This window comes from Anser cygnoides, chromosome 23 (genome assembly GCF_040182565.1).
Source record: "Anser cygnoides isolate HZ-2024a breed goose chromosome 23, Taihu_goose_T2T_genome, whole genome shotgun sequence".
Lineage (NCBI taxonomy): Eukaryota > Metazoa > Chordata > Aves > Anseriformes > Anatidae > Anser > Anser cygnoides.
Genome location: NC_089895.1, coordinates 1,418,811 through 1,436,671, shown reverse-complemented (window position 1 = coordinate 1,436,671; position 17,861 = coordinate 1,418,811). Strand labels below are relative to the sequence as shown.

At 51.5% G+C, this 17,861-nt stretch overlaps 2 protein-coding genes across 3 annotated transcripts in view; both read left to right on the top strand.

Annotated features, from left to right (window-relative positions):
- The window catches only part of IFFO2 (intermediate filament family orphan 2), a 43,766-nt gene extending 37,065 nt beyond the window's left edge, over positions 1 to 6,701 (top strand). For both annotated transcript variants that reach the window (XM_066982010.1, XM_048048715.2), the window contains one exon: positions 223 to 6,701. In XM_066982010.1, coding sequence (XP_066838111.1) covers positions 223 to 328 — 106 coding nt within the window. In that variant the 3' untranslated portion in view covers positions 329 to 6,701. The remainder of the gene's footprint in view (positions 1 to 222) is intronic.
- A 742-nt stretch (positions 6,702 to 7,443) lies between these two features.
- ALDH4A1 (aldehyde dehydrogenase 4 family member A1) lies at positions 7,444 to 16,280 on the top strand. Its single transcript, XM_066982110.1, has 15 exons — positions 7,444 to 7,543; positions 8,434 to 8,527; positions 8,657 to 8,749; positions 8,849 to 8,896; positions 9,258 to 9,413; positions 9,631 to 9,780; positions 9,865 to 9,939; positions 11,014 to 11,201; positions 12,045 to 12,118; positions 12,288 to 12,484; positions 12,867 to 12,914; positions 13,283 to 13,435; positions 13,637 to 13,758; positions 14,507 to 14,625; positions 14,729 to 16,280. The coding sequence occupies exons 1-15, from the start codon at positions 7,518 to 7,520 to the stop codon at positions 14,839 to 14,841; spliced, it is 1,656 nt and encodes a 551-aa protein (XP_066838211.1). The 5' UTR covers positions 7,444 to 7,517; the 3' UTR covers positions 14,842 to 16,280.
- The last annotated feature ends 1,581 nt before the right edge of the window (positions 16,281 to 17,861 follow it).

Genomic DNA, 17,861 nt, shown 5'->3' with positions numbered 1-17,861 from the left:
GCCTTTGTATAGGAGATGGTGTGTGTGGGGGGGTGGCAGCATGCAGGGTGTTCAAGCTTACTATTGATATTTGCTGCAAAACAGATAAGTTAAGAATACCCTTTATTACTATTAAAATGTTTTAGGGAGTGTCAGTGACTATTTCCTTTAAAGGTGTTATTTTTTCTTGTCTGTCAATGGTATTTTTTTTTTTGTCTAAACCTTTCTCTGTATTTTCTACAGAAATTCTCCATCTCCCAGCTCTGTAGCCAGCAGCGACTCAGGAAACACAGATGAAATTCAGGACGAGTTGGACAGAGAGGCGGATGTGGAGCCCATGGTCAGCTGATACGTAGTTGGAGCATTCCAGTGAAAGGGAAGATGCAAGCAAAGATTAAAAAACAACAGACACTGATGGGGGGAGAAAAAAAAAATAGACTTGTAAGCCCCTGCACAGGGCTTCTAATGACTCATTCCTACACGCATCCCTATCCCACCCAAGGATTGGTGCTGTCGATTTCTATCGTTACACAATTCACAAATGCAGAGTCCTGTAAGAAAACGTGTTTTAATTGTGCCTTTGCCCCAAGCTGAGCCACTTTGAGCTCCAGTGGAATATAAATAGCAGGTGTTTTTATATTATATATATATATATATATATATATATATATATTAAAAGATATATCTGGTAGCAGCAGAGAATGGTGCTGCAAAGGCTCTGATATTTCAATAAGCTTATGGTTTTATTGATCTGCTGCACTGATTGGCAAAAGGAACACTGGCAAACTGAGTAGTAAACCTGAGATGATTACGGTATAATTACCAATGGCTGGCATAAAAAAAAAAGAATGCCTCCAAATTGATCTGTAAACATTTAAAAATAATACTGGGTTTAGAGGCAGCTTTTAGGATTAAGCAGTCATACAATATTGAAAGGAATTTCTTCATTCCACCTTTCTGGGTGAAGAAGACTTTGAGACTCATACAAGGTTTCTTCCAGACTCCAGAATCTGAAGAAGCTGGTCTCAGCTCGGTGGCAAAGCAGGTGGATGAGGGAGAGCTCGGTGGGATGGGACTATCACTGATAAACTACTATGCAAAAAACAAAAGCGCGCCTTATTTGTATGGAATGTTTGGTCCCTGCTGGGCTATAGTTATCTCTTGGGGAAAGGAAAGCTCAAAACACGTTTGCACAAGTTACCTGTAGAGCTTCTTTTGAGGAGTACATTGTCTTGTTACAATGCCTTTGTTTCCAGTGATTGGATGAAGAGGGGAATCAGCCCTTCAGTTCCCAAGTTGTTTTGTGTTTTCTTTTTTTCAGGATGTTTTTTTAAACCATAGTGTTTGCAGATTTTACTTTGCTGACAGGGAGATAACTCCATTTTATGCTGCTTTCATGATGTTTAGAGTGGGCTAGCATCAGGATAAACTGACATGCTGTGCTATAGATTTGGGCTTGAGACATGACATTGAGAGAGTTCCAGACCACCCTTCTTCAGCAAAGCCGAACGTTAGAAAATAATCGTTTTTAGGGCGTAGTAAAATGAATCCCAAACTACTGCAGCCCTAGAACTAGGGAAGAACAGCCATGTGCTTTCTCTGTGAGAAAGTGAGAAGACCTAGGCTTTATCAATCTGTCTATATTTTTAAACAGGAGAAGGCAGTGTCAGAAGTCTGATTGGTACTTGAGGAAACTCTCTGGTGTCATCAAGCTGTTCGTGGTTATTAGTAGGATTTGTAGCATCTCAGCCAGGTAAAAACAGGGTATAAACCTAAGCCAATACTTTTTTGTTTGTATTTTAGAGCAAGATTGCAAGTGCAGTTAATACTGCCTATAGGGTAACTGTGTAGTTAACTAGCAGTTGCAAGACTTGAGGAGTAAATACCAATTGTATTTTTTAACCTGCCAGAAAACTTAGTACTGCTCCTACGTAACAGTTTCTAGGACTGGACAGGGGAATATCAGATTTAAGCATCCTCTCAGTGTTAGGTAAAGCTAGAGAGGCAAATCTTTTATCTTCCTGAGCATTGTTTCCAAGCCTCTCTTATTTATCGATCTGAATCAGCAGGGCTGCATTGTAAACAAATAGCCAGTATAGATCAGTACTGCTTTCTTCCAAAAAGATCACGAGTGTTTCAGCAAATGGCGCATTCCTGGGCAGAAAATCTCTCTCCATCTTGCACAGCTATGCAGAGGGGCAGGACCTCGGAGGGTTTCTGCTCACGCCGTAACTGCGGGTACAGTAGTATCTTTTCAGTTTGGGTTTTGTTCGTTTCTGCATGGAGTTTCATCGCTGTTTAGATCAGTCTCCCGCTAGGATGTGATGGTGCTTTTAGGCCATGTGAATTAAATGGGCCCTCAGTCTTTCAGTGAGGAGAATTACTGGGATGATCCATTTGGATTCATAATATGAGCATCAGCGGCGTCTGTCCAAGGTTTTTCTTGTCATTCCCTTACTGATTGAAATACTCAGTGCAGTTATTCATAGAGTAGTTAGCAACTTCTTGGTTCTTGTGGTGTTAGTTAGGGGCTTTTTCAAAGCCTGTAGATAACTTTTCTCTGAAAAAGAAACCTTATTCCAAAGTGCTCATTCCTATTATCTCTTAGGTGGCCAAAGTGGTAAGTGTCACGTTCGCTAGGGCTGCAAGTTTTGGGGTGGGAGGGTGGGGGCAAGAAATGCCAGATGTGATATTTTTGTGAGGGGGCTGGGACTGCATGTTTTCAATAAAGTACTCTTAAGGTTTCCAAGCCTGTATGAAGCTGCTAAATATGTAGTTTCTCACGAGGCTGAGAAACCATGAAACCATCTGCCAAAGCTGAATGTCTGCAATGCTTTAGTGACTTTGGTGGAGGCATTGTTAAGCAATCTACTTGCACAGTGAGTCAGCCTTGTTGGAGGCTGTCGTTTGGCTGTCCTCAAATTATGAAATGCTCTTTGGTACTGGAGAAACTGAGCAATTTAAATGACTGTCCGGCTTAGCTGCTGTTTTTTATAACTTTTTTTTTTTTAAACTCAGTGACCTAGTAGGAAAAAGGCTGAGTGTTCTTGAAATGAAGCTAGTAGCTGGCATGTTGAGTTGGGAAAGGATATCCTCAGTTTGACAGTGGGGAGCCAGAGGAAGCTGAAGTTTAGCTGTTGAAACAAGCTATCTGTAACCTACAGTTTATCTCATAGCCATAATTATGAGGAGCGCCTGTAATAGGGTTGCATTTGTTGGTAAGTGTAAGGGATGTGGGTCTATAGTAGACAGGGTAGAAATAATGTGTATGATGGTGATGTATGTGTATGATGGTAAATTACCATGGTTCTTGGTGTCTTTCTTATAACCATATGTAATCCATTTTTAAAAAAAGAAAAGGTGTTTTCATACTTGGGGTTGGGGTTTTATTTTCATCTAGGCTGTATGGGAGTTGGTGGATCAACCTTTTGGGAGTTATTAGGGTTGGTCTTTGATAGTTTCCCTAGGAGGTCTTGGTTGGTTTAATTTCAAGCGATGCTGCTGATTTAGCTGACAGTGGTCCTGTTCTGTTTGCGTTTAACCACTCTGTAGCAACCAGATCAAAAGCTTGCCAGAAAAAAATTGTGAAAATGCTGGAAATGAATTTGATGACCTCTTTTTTTTCCTTTGTAAAGCTGTAAATACTTTATTTTTGTTTTCTATTCTTAATGCGGTGTCATATTGACACTTTTTTAGACTTATAATCAGAAAATCCTCCTCATTGTTTCTCATTTTTTAAAAGGGGATTTCAAGGAAGCAAATTTTTTTGCTTGTTAGCAGTGTAATAATAGATCAAATTCCTAAAATGGGTTTGTACAAAAAATGTTTTCAGTAAACAATGGCAGTTGCTTTTGTGGATGCATGTTGTTCAAAAATGTCCAAAGAATAATGTGGTACAAACACTTTTTTCAAAAATGTAGTGATTATCATATTAGTTCAGACAACACAAAAACAAAAGTATTTAAAAAAAAAAAGTAGGTGGGGTGTAATGAAATCCAACTAAACTAAATGTGTAATCTATTTATAAGAAACACAGTATATATTCTATTTTTATTAGAGGTTTTTAAAGTGCAAACAGAATTCTGTTAGCAAATGCAATTATTCCCTGGTAAGGTATCTTTGGCTTTGATGGGACTCCCAAAATCTCAAACTGTTCCAGGTAACTGTGCAGAAATGATGTAATGGGTACGGCTGTGGTGCACTCGCCCGTTGTGTCCTTGGAGCAAGAGGTGGTGGCAGTGGGGAACAGGCCAACAGCTTTTCTCTAACTGCAGAATTATTGCTGTGCTCCTGTTTGTGTTTTTTCCCCCTTTTAGAGATTGAGGCCTTCCCCAGCGGGTAAGGATCTCCATTCATTCCCCTCACTACCAGGGATGCTTCCAGTACATTTGTTCTTAAAATCTGCCCCGAAGTAGGCTTTGTTCTACCTGGTAAGGAGACAAATTGTATTGGTCTATGCCGGTATAAATTGGAATTAACTTGATGAAACAGAGCAATAGATCTGACTCGTGCCTGGCTTTAGATCTAAAGCTGTTTCTGTCCAATATGAGATGCTTTTGCATAACCATTCCTGCCAGCAAAAATACAAGTTCAGTTACTGGTCCAAGACTGGCTGAGGAAAGGCCGTGGCAACCGGTGGGTGCCCACAGCCTTACCACAACGCTGCGGGCTCTGTGAAGCAGCTATTTGCTTGTGTTTCCCTTGGCTCTGGAAAAACTTGGAAAGATGCTTGTTCTGGAGCATGCGAGGAAGAGAGTTGCCATACTGGGAAGTCCCTGTTTCATGTTTGCGAGTGCTTCTTTTTAGAGCTGAATGTTTAAAGTGAGATTTATTACAGCAAAATTAAGCAATTATAATGCTGCGGTGAATGTTAAATCACGGTTTAACTGGTTGACCAGACTTTTCCATGCTGTGCTTCCATGGTGTAATAATACCCTCGTGAGGATTTTCCTCATTCTGCTTCAGGACTTCTGGGTTTTGATTCTTTTGCACTGGTCCAGGACTTGGGTTGCAGGGGAACACGCAGGTTTTAGCAATGTTTGCCTTCAGTGTTAAGTCACACAAATGCTTGATTTTAAGCTTTTATTAGAATGTAATTTCTATCAGTTTGAGTTTTAAATAAGAAAAGAAGTCGCCGATCAAGGCAACACGCAGTATGCTGGTGTTAGTGATGCTGGTTTTAGAGGTGAGCTAGAAATACTACCTGCCATATTCTTAATTCAGTCCTTCACCAACCCATTTCTGGAGAGGGGAATGCTGGAGGCTTGAACACAAGTCTTTGGCAGAGTAGTGAAGAAACACTTGACTGTTTTCTGTCTGTTTTTTTGTGTAGTTCAGTGTCTTAAGGCCCTTCCGCATCTGTGGGAGCTGTTCAAAGCTTCTCTTTTGAAGAAGCAATGAATTGTGTTGTAAGAAATGGGTACTTGATGCTTCTACAAGTCACGATTTCACGATTCCCTCCTATCTAATTTGAGGCACTCCAACACTGAAGCACTTCTGTAAGCAAGGTGGTGCTTGTACGTATGGTTGGGTCTGTCTTTTGAGGAAAAAAAAATTATAATAATGTTAATGTTTTAAAAAAAAAAAACACCCAACCCTGGGATGTTTTGAGAGCTTTGAACCTGGTAGTCTGTGTCACTTCGATGGCAGAACACTGCAGTCCTGTTGTGCCACAAACCCAAGGTGCGGGGTTTGTCTGCTGCTCGAACTGATGCTCCCTACATAGGTTTCATTGGAAATCCTGAAGATTTATTTTAATCAAGAAGGGGTTGAAGATGATGAAAAAAAGCTCGGTAACTAGACACTTCCTGTGTAACATGGTTTCACCGAAAGGTACACGCAATCTGGTTCTTAAAACACCTTACCTGTGGCTAAAGTGTATGTAGCTAAGTTCTGCCAAAAATGATTATTTATTATTTAATGTGTTTAAGTGGAGGGTATTGATGAATCTTTTCCCATGCTGTGTCACTTTGTGTCAGTTCCTCTTAGGTCATGTAAGAATTTCTTTTATACACATTAAAACAGACTACTGATCAGTGTGGAAATGAAACTGTTTACCATACAGTTGTAAATATTGTGCTTTATATTCTGTATATTAGCTTCTTTTAAAGAAAAAGACTGAACTGTGATGTTAGTCGATCTGTGGCGAGGTAAGGACGAAGGATACACCAGCTCCTGAGCCTGCTGCGGGTGGGCTGTGGCCCCGTGCCCTGAGCTGCGGTGTCAGGCCATTTGCTCCCCATTTACAAGTCCGTCCTTGGTGTCTAAAAGCAGACTGACTGCTGCAGGTGCTGGATTTGGGACCATCAAAGTGCCAGCACCCTACTCCCTGTGAGAAGGGGCACCAAGAAACGCCCACGGCGAGAGCTCAGCTCCTCCGAATCGCAGTGGATTACCTCCACCTTCCTTTCTCGTGCCAAAAGCCGCTCCCACCGTTCGAGGCCTGCTCTCCAGCTCCCTGTACGCTGCTCTGCCCTCCTGTCCCGCGTCCGTCCATCTGTCCTTGGCTCTGCGGCCGCTCCGGAGCAACCCCGGCATGGTTCATCCTTCGGGCCTCGCTGCCTCGGCTCCCTGCTCTTCCAGGCACGGCTCCAGGGTGCTGCTCCGCGGCCAGGGGCTGGGGGAAGCTGGTCGGTGGAAATGGGTGACGGTCTGCTCTGGTTACGGGGGGGGGGGGGTGAAAAAACAAAACCATGTAAAAATAAATACCAACCTTCTGGTCACAGCTCTGTTTGCCTGCTTCTTGGGCTGCGAAGCGCTGTCTAGCGCGCAAGGGGCTCGTGCAGTTTTTAGGGGGTTGGTGGGGGGTGGGGGCGACCTTTGGGGTTTTTTTGGAAACCCCCCAAAATCATGAAATCGGGTAACTCGGGGCCTCCTCGCACCGCTCCCCAGCTCCCCCGTGCTAAATTCAGACCCTCACAGCGATGCCTCTCGGGTGGGAACAGAAGCACCGTGTGTGGACGCAGCCTCCCGCTGCCTCAGCCGCCCTCGCCCCCCCCGGCCTCTCTCCCTGTTGTGTTAAAATCCCTTTTTTTTGCAAATTTTTGCTAATAAGAGGGTATTTTGCCATAAGGGGGGATGCTTCAGCCGCCCTCTCTCTGCCCCCAGCCGTTCAGCAGCAGCAGCCGGGCCCCACCGCGGCCCCAGCCTGCGGCAGCCCCCCCCTCCCCCCCCTCCTTTTCTTTAATAATTAATTATTTTTTAATTATTTATAGCTGATTTTACGCCCCGCCCAGCACCGCCCCCCTCCCACGTGCCGGGCGCTACCACCGCGGTGCCAAGGCCGGGGGGGGGGGGGGGGGGGCGGCGTGCGTGGGCCCCCCCCCCCCGCCAGCCCCACGGGGGGGGTGGGGGCGCCGTGGAGGGGACCCCAGAGCCCCACGCGTGGGAGTGGGCCCGCTGCGGGCAGCGCCCCGCCTCCCCGTGCTTTATCTCGTTTACCTATTTTTTTTATGCCCCCCCCCCCCCCCCCCCCTTCCATCTCCCTCCCGTGTCGGTGGCTCGGGCGCGGCCGTGGGCAGCGGCGCGGCGGGGCCGGGATGTGGCGGGCGCTGCGGGGCCGCGGGTGAGTCCCCGCGCGGCCGCGGGCCCCACGCGTGGCCGCTCTGCTCCCCCGCCCCCCCCCCCTCCCTTCCCCAGGGAGGACCCGAACCCTGCTCCCCCCCCCCCTTTTTGCCCCGCTCCCCGGTAATGCTCCGTGGGGGCGGTCACGGGTGGGAGCTCCGCGTTCGCGTGGGGTGAGAGCCCCGTGGGTGCCGGCCCGGCCCCCCCCCCCCCCCCCCCCCCCGGGCCGGGCGCTGCCCCCGGCTCCTTGCGGCCCCCCCCCGGCCCCAACCTTTGCCCCGCGGCCGCGCTCCGCTGCCTGAGGGAAGCGCGGAGCCGCCGTGCTCCGGGGCTGGGCCCCCCCCCCCCCGTTCCCACCCCCACGGGAACCCCTTTCCCATCCCATCGGAACCCCTCGTTCCTGCCCCGTAGGAACGGCTTCTCCCACCCCATGCAAGCCCCTTTTCTTCCCACCCCATAGGAACGAAACCCTTTTCCCCACCCCATTGCAACCCCGTTTCCCACCCCACACAAGCCCCTTTCCCCATCCCATAGGAACCCCGTTTCCCACCCCATACAAACCCCGTTTCCCACCCCACACAAGCCCCTTTCCCCACCCCATAGGAACCCCGTTTCCCACCCCATAGGAACCCCTTTCCCCATCCCATACAAACCCCGTTTCCCACCCCACACAAACCCCCTTCCCCACGCCACGGGAACGACCCCCGTTTGTTTCCCATTTCCCACACCACTGAAGCCCCTTTTCCTGTCACACCAAACCCCCTTTCCCCACCCCCCCCCATTTCCCTGGCTTTACTCAGCTGGGGCGCACCCAGCCGAGGCACCGAAGCACCCCGGGCTGGCAGCGCGGGGTCGGGGGCGTTATTTCAGCCCACTCCCCACCCCCCCCAGGCTCAGGAGCCTGCACCGTGCGGCAACCACGGTGGCGAACGAGCCCATCCTCGAATTCAAACCCGGCAGCCCCGAGCGAGCGGCGCTGCAGCAGGTAGGGGAGCCTCAGGGCGGTGCCCTTCGCCTTTTCCCCATCCTTCTCTGCTCCCGTCCCCAGCGCGGAGCCCTTTGGGGTCCCCGGCGGCCCTGTGCGGCCCCAACACCTCGCTCTGCTCTCGCCCAGGCGCTGGCCGACCTGAAGGGCAGGACCGAAGCCATCCCCTGCGTGGTCGGTGGGGAGGAGGTGTGGACCGGAGTGGTGCGGTACCAGCTCTCGGTGAGTTTTGGGGTGCTGGGGGGACTTCGGTAAAGGAGAACGAAGCGGGGGATGCGCTAGGCGGATGGGGAAGTGCCAAGGTTTCCCGTCTCTTTTCAGCCGTTCAATCATGCGCACAAGGTGGCCAAGTTCTGCTACGCCGACAAGGTGAGCGCGCCCGCTGCCTGTTCCTCTTCCCTTCGGTCTTCTTCGTGGGAGGCGTTTTGGGGACAGTGCAGCGACCACACGGCCCCAGCCAGCTGCCAGCGTCGCTGATGCAGCTCGACTGCAGGTTTCACAAGCAGAAATGGCTTTTTGGAGTCACAAAGCACATGGTTTTTCCAAAGGAAGCAGCAGTGGGTTTTGGCTTTCCAAGCCCCTGGGGCCCTGGAACAAGGCGGTCTGAGGGGCTCCGGTGGTGGTGGGAAGGTGGCTGCCACAGCATGTGTCCGGGCTAGACGTCCCCTCACTGTCCCCTTTGGGTTTCTTGGGGGTGGCTTCCTCACGGCTGCCTTTCCCCTTCCCACAGGATCTCATTAACAAAGCCATTAATGCTGCCTTGGCCGCCAGAAAGGAGTGGGACCTGAAACCTGTCCAGGACCGGGCCCAGATCTTCCTCAAGGCGGCTGACATGCTGAGTGGCCCACGGCGAGCCGAGGTGCTGGCCAAGACCATGGTGGGGCAGGTGAGCAGGGTGCAGGGGGCGAACAGGAGGGAATTTGGGCTTTGCAGAGGATCCAGTCGCACCAGGGCAGGATGGGGGCTCGCGGTGAGGCCCAGCTCTTTCCAAAGAGCACGAACCCCCAAACCGCATCCGGATGTGCCAGGCCATGTTGCATTTTCTCCCCCTCCTCTCCCCTGCCTCTGCCGTGTTTTTATTCATTGCGGTCCTCTCCTGGCAGGGCAAAACCGTCATCCAGGCGGAAATCGATGCGGCGGCAGAGCTGATCGACTTCTTCCGCTTCAACGCCAAGTACGCCTTGGAGCTGGAGAGCAGCCAGCCCATCAGCGTGGACATCAGCACCAACAGCATGGTGTACCGCGGGCTGGAGGTGAGGAGCCGGGGCTGCTTGTGCTGGCTCGCCCATGGCAAGAGCGGGCGCCTGCAGCCGGTCCCTTTCTTCTCTCCGCCGCAGGGTTTTGTGGCGGCCATCTCTCCCTTCAACTTCACAGCGATCGGCGGAAACCTGGCGGGGGCTCCGGCGTTGATGGTGAGCATCACCGCAGGGTTGCGTCGCTCTCCAAATCCAGCCTCTCTGGTGCTGTTCCACGCCCGGTGGCGTGCACCAGAGGAGCTGCTGGCATTGTGCAGCCTCCTGCTGCTTTGTCCCAACTCCAGGTCGCAGGAGTGATTTGTGCTTCTGTTGTCCATGGGGACGGAGGAGCCCTTTGGGGCCGTTCTCCTGAGGCGTCCCCAAAACTGGACACCTACAAACGCAGCCCAACCCCATCAGGCACACCCGGGGTTCTGCTACTGGAACCCTCCCTGGAATTCAATCAGCCGGTGTGCAGTTAGGCTCAGGTGACTTTAATTACAGACAGGCATTCCCCTGGCTGCTGTTTAGACCTGTCCACCAAATAGCTGTGACGGGGGAAGTGTTGGAAAAGGAAAAACCCTCCCAAACCCGCTCTTGGAGGTGTCTGTGCTTGAGGCTTTCATTTCGGGCTTCACTCCTCGCCTGGATTTTAGACAGAGAGAAGGTCGAGGTGCTGCAGGAGGGAGTTCTTAATAAGTGGCTGCTAATTAGAGCCCCTGGCTGCACTCTCATCCCGGCCACGCGTGGTGACGGTGACGCAGGGGAGGTCACCAAGCCCAAACGAAGGCAGTGGCATGGAGCCAAAGGGGTGGGGAGCCACAGCGGGGCGTTTGCACCGTGTTTTCCTGCCGATTGTGCCATTGGTTTGGGCACGATTAATCCAGGCACGGGCTGGTGTTTCACTCACGTGGGCACTCACTGTGTTGCGCATGAGCCCAGGGGTGGCAGCTGCAGGGCCGTAAGTGGCAGCATTACCAGCACGGGAGGGCACAGGAGGGCGGCATGGTGACCTAGTGGCAGCTTTTGGTGCGAAAGGGGGTGATTTTGGTGCTTTTAGCTGGGCTGGCAGTCACAATCCGTCTCAATTGCTCAGGGTGCAAGGGAGCTACGAGCCACCCGCAGAGCAGAACCTGTGCACCATCACACAAACCCTCCCGGAGGTGCTGCAGGCTCCGATATGGCCTCTCCCTGACGCATTTAAGCCCTGCAGTTGCCTGTTTCCCACACTGACTGTCCCCTGTCCCCCAGGGAAACGTGGTGCTGTGGAAGCCCAGCGACACTGCCCTGCTCTCCAGCTACGCCGTGTACAGGATCCTGCTGGAAGCTGGGCTCCCTCCCAACGTCATTCAGTTCGTGCCGGCAGATGGGCCCGTGTTCGGCGACGCCGTCACCAGCAACCAGCACTTTTGCGGGCTCAACTTCACCGGCAGCGTGCCGTAAGCCGGGGAGGGGAAGCACAAGGAGCTGCCCAGCTCATGGCCGATGCTTGCCCGCTGGTCCATCGCGCAGGGCAGCTGCCGTCCTTACACCTTGTAGGGTGAAAAACAACTGCATCTAACCAGCCCAGGGAGTGTATTTAGTATCAAGGAGTTCCTGTTGCTAAAACCAAGCCACAGAGAATAAACTTGCAAGTTAAACAAGGGAGACACCGACCTGTCTCCTAGGGATGCTGTGACTCGGCAGAGCGATGCCGGAGGGCGGCGGGGTTTATCCTTCCCTCCTCCTGCCAGCATGCCCGCACCCAGACCCAGCTGTGCGGCACTACGAGCACATGCTGCCTTCGCCCCTGGCCGATTTGCAAACCCTCTGCTGCGTGAGCGACTTGCCCCCCAGAGGCTATTAAGCCCCAGGGCCCTGCTCCGCCGGCAAGTGCCATGGTGTGATGAGCATTGTGCTGTAAAGGTGGGGAAGCTCATAAATTAGTATTAGTGGCCGTGCCTCCTGCTGGAAGTTTATTAGCATTTCTATTGTTTTGCAGCCAAGGGGTTTGTCACAGTGAGAACCAAAAAAGAAGGGCCGAAAGGAGGAGAACAGAAACTTCTGCTGGATGCTCTCTGGTCTTTCCTGTGGTGCTTATTTGTAATGTGCTAGGGTTTTTGTGTAGTGCCCAGAGCTTTGGTATCTAGGGACTCATTCTCACCTAGCATCTCCTCTTCTGTTTGCAGAGCATCCCTTCTTCTGAGGATGGACCTGGCGGTTTGCTGGGGTTGTCTTCAGCAGGGTCAGGACCTTTTCCAAGTTCCCCTCTCGTGCTAACCACCTCCTCCTTTCTCTCCCAGGACTTTCAAGCGCCTCTGGAAGCAAGTGGCCGAAAACCTGGATTGCTACCGCAACTTCCCCCGCTTGGCTGGAGGTAATGGCTGTGTCTCACCGTCGTGGGGAGAGGCCGAGCAGGGGCTGGGGTGCTGAGGGCTGGAGCACCTGGGCTGGCCTCCCTGGGACATCACCCACTGGGGTCTGGACATAGCTTGAGCTTTCCAGCAGGGGCAACTTCTCACTTGCTCCTTTTCCTCCCAAACCAGAGTGTGGTGGGAAGAACTTCCACCTGGTGCACAGCTCAGCCGATGTGTCCAGTGTAGTGAACGGGACCCTGCGCTCTGCCTTTGAGTACGGCGGCCAGAAATGCTCGGCGTGCTCCCGCCTCTACGCCCCGGACTCGCTGTGGCCCCAGATCAAAGAGAAGCTGCTGGAGGAGACCAAGAAGATCAAAGTGGGAGACGTGAGTGGAGCTGCCGGGCTGCTGAAGGGCTTTGCAGCTCAGCGGGTGGCTGATGGGATTAGAGACTGCAGTAACTGGCTACTAATTCCTATTGAACTGAGCTTTTTATCCACTGGTTCTCCCCACCACCACCACCCCTCCGTCCTCCCCCTTCATCTTTTTTTTTTTTTTAGTGATTAGAAATTAACTTGTAGCCAGCGTCTGCAGGAAGGACTGTGTAAGTCACTGAATACCACAGACTAATTGAAAAGGGGGAGCTTGCTCCCTCGCGCGGAGGTGTGTTTTGGAGCAGGGGGATGTGTTATTCTGGGAATTTCAATTTTAGAGTTAGCTTTTTGGCACAGCGTGGACTTACATTGTCTACTTCCTTTTGCCCCTGCAGCCTGCCCAGGACTTTGGGACGTTTTTCTCAGCAGTGATCGATGACAAGGTGAGCTCATGCGTCCTGCCCCTGCTCGTGCTCAAAGGTAACACCGCCAGGCTTCCGCTCAGCGTTTGGCTGGATGCTTTTTATTGCTTTCAGCAAAGTGTGACTAGGAAGTTCCAGCACTACGGCATGGGGTGCTTTTTGCTCCCTTCAGGAATATTGCATGTTGCTACCCCGCTTGAGGAGTGGGTTGTTTGTTGAGAAGCCCTTGCGGAGGTAGGGTTCAGAGTGTCCAGGGCTGTATTTCCAGCTTGCAGCCTTCCTCCTGAGCTGGAAGCGAGCAAAGAGCAACATAGCCCCAAAAGGCATTGCCCAAAACTCCTTTTCACCCCCCAGCTCCACACTCTGTTCATTTTCTTCTCCTTCCTCAGTCTTTTGCACGTATAAAGAAGTGGATCGAGCACGCCAAGAAGTCTCCCAACCTCACCATCCTGGCTGGAGGCGGCTGCGATGACAGCGTCGGGTACTTCATTGAGCCGTGCATTGTGGAGAGCAAAGACCCAAAGGATCCCATCATGAAAGAGGTGAGAGTGGGAAAATCCCGGCATGGGACGTGGCTCTGCGTCTTGGGGCGCGAGTTGACTGGTCTTGTAGGATAGGTAGGAGCGGGGATGGTGCTCTTCCATCTTTCGCGTGGCTTTGGCTAATCCGTCACTCGTTTTTGGAGGCTGTGGGTTGTACAAGGAGGGCTGTGCGCTTGGCTAATTTAGTTTTTTGCTCTACAGGAAATCTTTGGCCCCATCCTCACCGTGTACGTCTACCCGGAGAAGCAGTACAAGGACGTCTTGGAGCTGATTGACACCACGACACCCTATGGCCTCACGGGGGCGGTCTTCGCCCAGGAGAAGTGAGTGCCCGCAGCCCCGGAGCCGGGAGGGAACGGGGCGTCCCGGGGGGCTCAGGGTCCTTCTCCCAGCCACGAAGACCTGGAGCCGCAGGGCTTCGAGTCTGAGATGCTTTTTTTGGGTTAGAAGCTGGTTTTGAGGTCCTTTTCGTGATTTTTTTTTCTATGAGAGGAAGAGAATAAGAGAAGAAAAAGTTATTTGATTGCCTAAGGAGAGAAGCCTGAAATAAAATACTTTCTCTAAGCTATAAGGAAAGGCAGAAGCTTTTTGGGTAGTATGAAAACCATGGTGTTTTTTTCGTTTTTTTTTTTTTGTTTGTTTGTATTTAACACTTTTTGTTGTGAGAAAGTTCCAGGCTACCACGAAGCAGATGGGGATCATAATTTTTCAATAAATACCTAAGAATCAATCAGATATTAGTGAAACTAAGAGCAGGCATTGAATAACTAACTTAGAAGGTCGTTAAGCCAGGCTATCCTTGGACATAATTAACTTCATTTTATAACAGCAAATCTTGAGGAAAAACATGAAAAGAAATGAAAAGTTAAAATGAGAAATTGCGTCATTTAATTGAGCTTTAAGCACACAGGTCCCCTTGCAGCGTGTGTCAAACTTCTCTTGTCTACAACAAGCACATGTACAAAGAAATGCAAATACTGGGCACCAGTGCGGCTACTGGAGCAGGGCAGAGGCCTCCAGGTGTGCCTTTGCCGTCCCCTCCTGCTTATGGTCCTCTCCCTCCCTCCTCAGGAGCATCATCGAGGAAGCCAGGAGCTGCTTGCGCAACACAGCTGGCAATTTCTACATCAACGACAAGTCAACGGGCGCTGTTGTGGCTCAGCAGCCCTTCGGGGGCTCCCGCATCTCAGGTGAGACCAAAAAAACTCCAAAAAACACATTGAATGGCGCAATGGGACACATCCCCTCCGTCCACCTCCTTCACCTCGTGGTCCCTCCTTCCTCTTGGCACAGGAACCAACGATAAACCTGGTGGTCCGCACTACATCCTGCGCTGGACGTCTCCCCAGGCCATCAAGGAAACCCACGTGCCGCTGCGGGACTGGCGCTACGCCTACATGCACTGATGCCTTCTCCTCATACCCGTGCCTCTACTACTGAAGCTGGACGCACACAGTGGCTCCTCGGCCGCAGCCTTGAAAGCACTTAAATCAGGCAATCTTCAGCACAGCAAGCTAGGGTTTTATTTTTAGAGACTAATTCTATTATTAAATTGTTAACTCACAAAAAAAAGTCCCTATGATTTCTTAGTCTTGGAAGAAGCAGGCTGTGGGTGACTGTGACAGCAGAGATGCGCTGCTGGTACCCAAGATCCCCAGCCTGGGAACAAGAAGAGCAAGTCGTCTGCGGTAACTCCACAAAGCACCTTCATTTGAGAAGTGATTTTCTCTCTGTTATATGCTTTAAGAGGGTAGGAATAACGCTTTTTCCAACACGTAAGGATTTTTCCATCACTTAGCACAGAGCGTAATAGCACCACACTTCTGCAGAGAACTTTGGGCTTGCCCAACGGTGCTGAATCCTAGTTCTCCTTTATCCTCCTGTCCCTCCCCTTGTCCTCCCCTTGTCCTCCCATCCAGCCATGCCTGCCTGATGGGCTGGGAGCGCTGGAGCTGGAGCAGGGAGCAGCATTCAGAGGCCGGCCACAACCTGGTCACTTGGAGAAGAATTGTCCTGTCCCCAAGACATCGTTCACCCAGGCTGCTCCATCAGGGAGCCTTGCACAGTGGAACAACGAATTTAAGGACTTTCCAAAAGGGCTATGAAGCCTGGTTTGGTTTAAACCATAGTGCCAAGCAATGGGAGCCTTGAGCCATGTATTTTTCTTGGTCCCAAGCAAGAGCTGAGCTTCCAGAAGTCACATTTTGCCAAGAGATGGCAGCTGTGAGCTCGGAGCTGCTCAGGAATTGCCCACGTGCCTTTTTTCACTGAGAAGGCACTGGCCAGATCTGCTCTGATCCTTGGATGTTGGCTGGAAGGAAGCAGAAGGATTTTAGAGAAGTTCCACTAATGTTCCTGCACAAGCTGCTTAGGTGGCTGCAGCATCCTTAACCCCCAGAAGGAATTTAGGGAGAGAGGCCAGGCCAGCAAGAGGAGGTTTGCAATAATTAGAAGCAAAATCTGTTTCCCAGGTTGTCGTGCTTGGCCCAGGACCCCGTCCCTGAGGCTCTGCAAGCTGCTGAGTTGTGAAGTTCAGCATTAAGTTGTTAAATTTGCTCTTCTTTCCCATCAGCAAGCTCTTGCCAAACGGGTCCTGCAGGGCAAACCGTAACAGGGAGCTTGGACACCAAGTCCTGCATCTTCCAGGGGCATTTCTGATTTAGAAATGTGTGCATTTGTAACACTGCCAATTACTGGCCAGTCAATTAGCACGATTTACAGGTAATGTGGCTAACCCTTTTATGGCTGCTGCAAGTTACTTGGCACGTAGGTCAAGAATGAGTTGCATTAATACCTGCAAATCCAGGTTTAACTGATGACAATTGCAATAAAATACATTATGATCTTTTTGTGTCCTTTTTTTGAATTATTTCTTCAAATTGTTGCCAAAGGAAGAGAGCATGCGTTTGGTACCTTAAGCGCGTGCAGTGTTGTAGGCAAGGATAGGCGCAATGAGGCATTGCCCAAAACCGCTGCCGCAGCATCTGAGCAGGGCGTTGCAGCTCTGCTCAGTTCTGGTGCCCAGCTGCAAGGTCTCTCCTTCACCCTGCTGCATCCAATGCCAACCAGCTCTCGTGTGCAACAGTTATTCCTTAAAAAAAAAAAAAAAAAAGGAAAGAAGAACACCCTCTTGAGCAATTAAGCCTTTTCCAGAGCAGGTCTGGGCTGGCGTTGGGGTGGCCATAACAGATGTCTCCATCCCTGGCCTCAAGAAGTTCACGGGCCAGGAGGCCGCCAGCCAGGTGGGACCCACCACAGAAGACCAACCAGAAGGGCCGAGAAATGTGCAACCAGGAGCTCGCCCAGTGCCTCGCGGCATCCCAGCACATCAGCTGTGGGGAGACCATTGAGTTCAACACCCAAGCAAATCATCACCATCATCATCATCATCATCATCATCACCGTCATCCAAATTGCCTCCTGCCGAACCCCAGGCTGGGGGGCATGAGGAATGCTGCTCAGCACGGGTGCTACTCGGGCACTGAGGGGTTTGGGGGGACAGAAGGGTGCTGTGATTCTTTGCCATGGGCAGCACAACCCCTTACCCAGGCTTCAGGGAGGTGAGCTGTGCTCTGGGTGTTGAAAAGAGGGGAAGGGGATGGAAGGCAGCATAGGCAGGGTCACCCTTGGCCGCCCAGGGTCACCGGCGATGCCACGAAGCATTGTCACTTGTGGAGGCCCAGGACCTGAAGGCAAGTGATTTGAGTTTGCAAAACTTGCTTACTGCAGCGTGGCCAGCGGGCAGACGCCCTCGGGATGTCATGTTCGGTGCCGAACTGCCCGCAGTTGATGCGCAAGACCCAGCTCCCTGCTGGTCCTGCTGAGCGGGCGAGCTCTCCTGCCCCGTTCCCCAGGCATTTGGGGTGAGCACCCCAAATACACCCCACCCCACCCCCCCGACGGCATCCCCAAACCCCCCCAGCTTGTTTAAATCTCGTTAAGGGCTCTGCCTCCCTCTCAGGGGAGCCGGCGGTTTGGGGAGTCATGGCGAAGGCGCCGAGTGCTCGTCCAAGCCACTGCTTTCGGCTCACGCCTTTTAGGACTTAAGGCCAGGGTGTCAAGTGGATTTTTAGCCTTAACTCTGAATTTCATGGCTTTTGTCACTTCAAATCAGACCCCTAACGCTATTTAAACAGTTGGCTTTTTGAAGCTGGTAACGTGTTGGGGAGGCTGGAACGGGGATGGGGCGGGGGTTGGCGGTTCCTGAGCTTTCTTAGCAGCCCCCAGGGATGCTCCCCTGCCTGCAGGGACGGGGAAAGCACATTGCCTTCTTCGGGGAGCGAGGGATGGGGATTTTCCCCAAGGACAGCCCAAGGCTCCATCTGCTTCCCCTTAGCAGCTCGGGCTGGAGCTCGTTGGCAGCTCAATGCACCTCGTTAGGGCCCTCGTTAGGCGAGGCCAGAGCGAGCGGGGTACTTCTTGGCCG

Coding starts and splice junctions, on each gene's coding strand:
- ALDH4A1 (XM_066982110.1), top strand. CDS start 7,518: ATGTGGCGGGCGCTGCGGGGCCGCGG. Junction 9,414..9,630: donor CCAAGACCATGGTGGGGCAG/GTGAGCAGGGTG, acceptor CTCTCCTGGCAG/GGCAAAACCGTCATCCAGGC. Junction 12,485..12,866: donor AGAAGATCAAAGTGGGAGAC/GTGAGTGGAGCT, acceptor TTGCCCCTGCAG/CCTGCCCAGGACTTTGGGAC.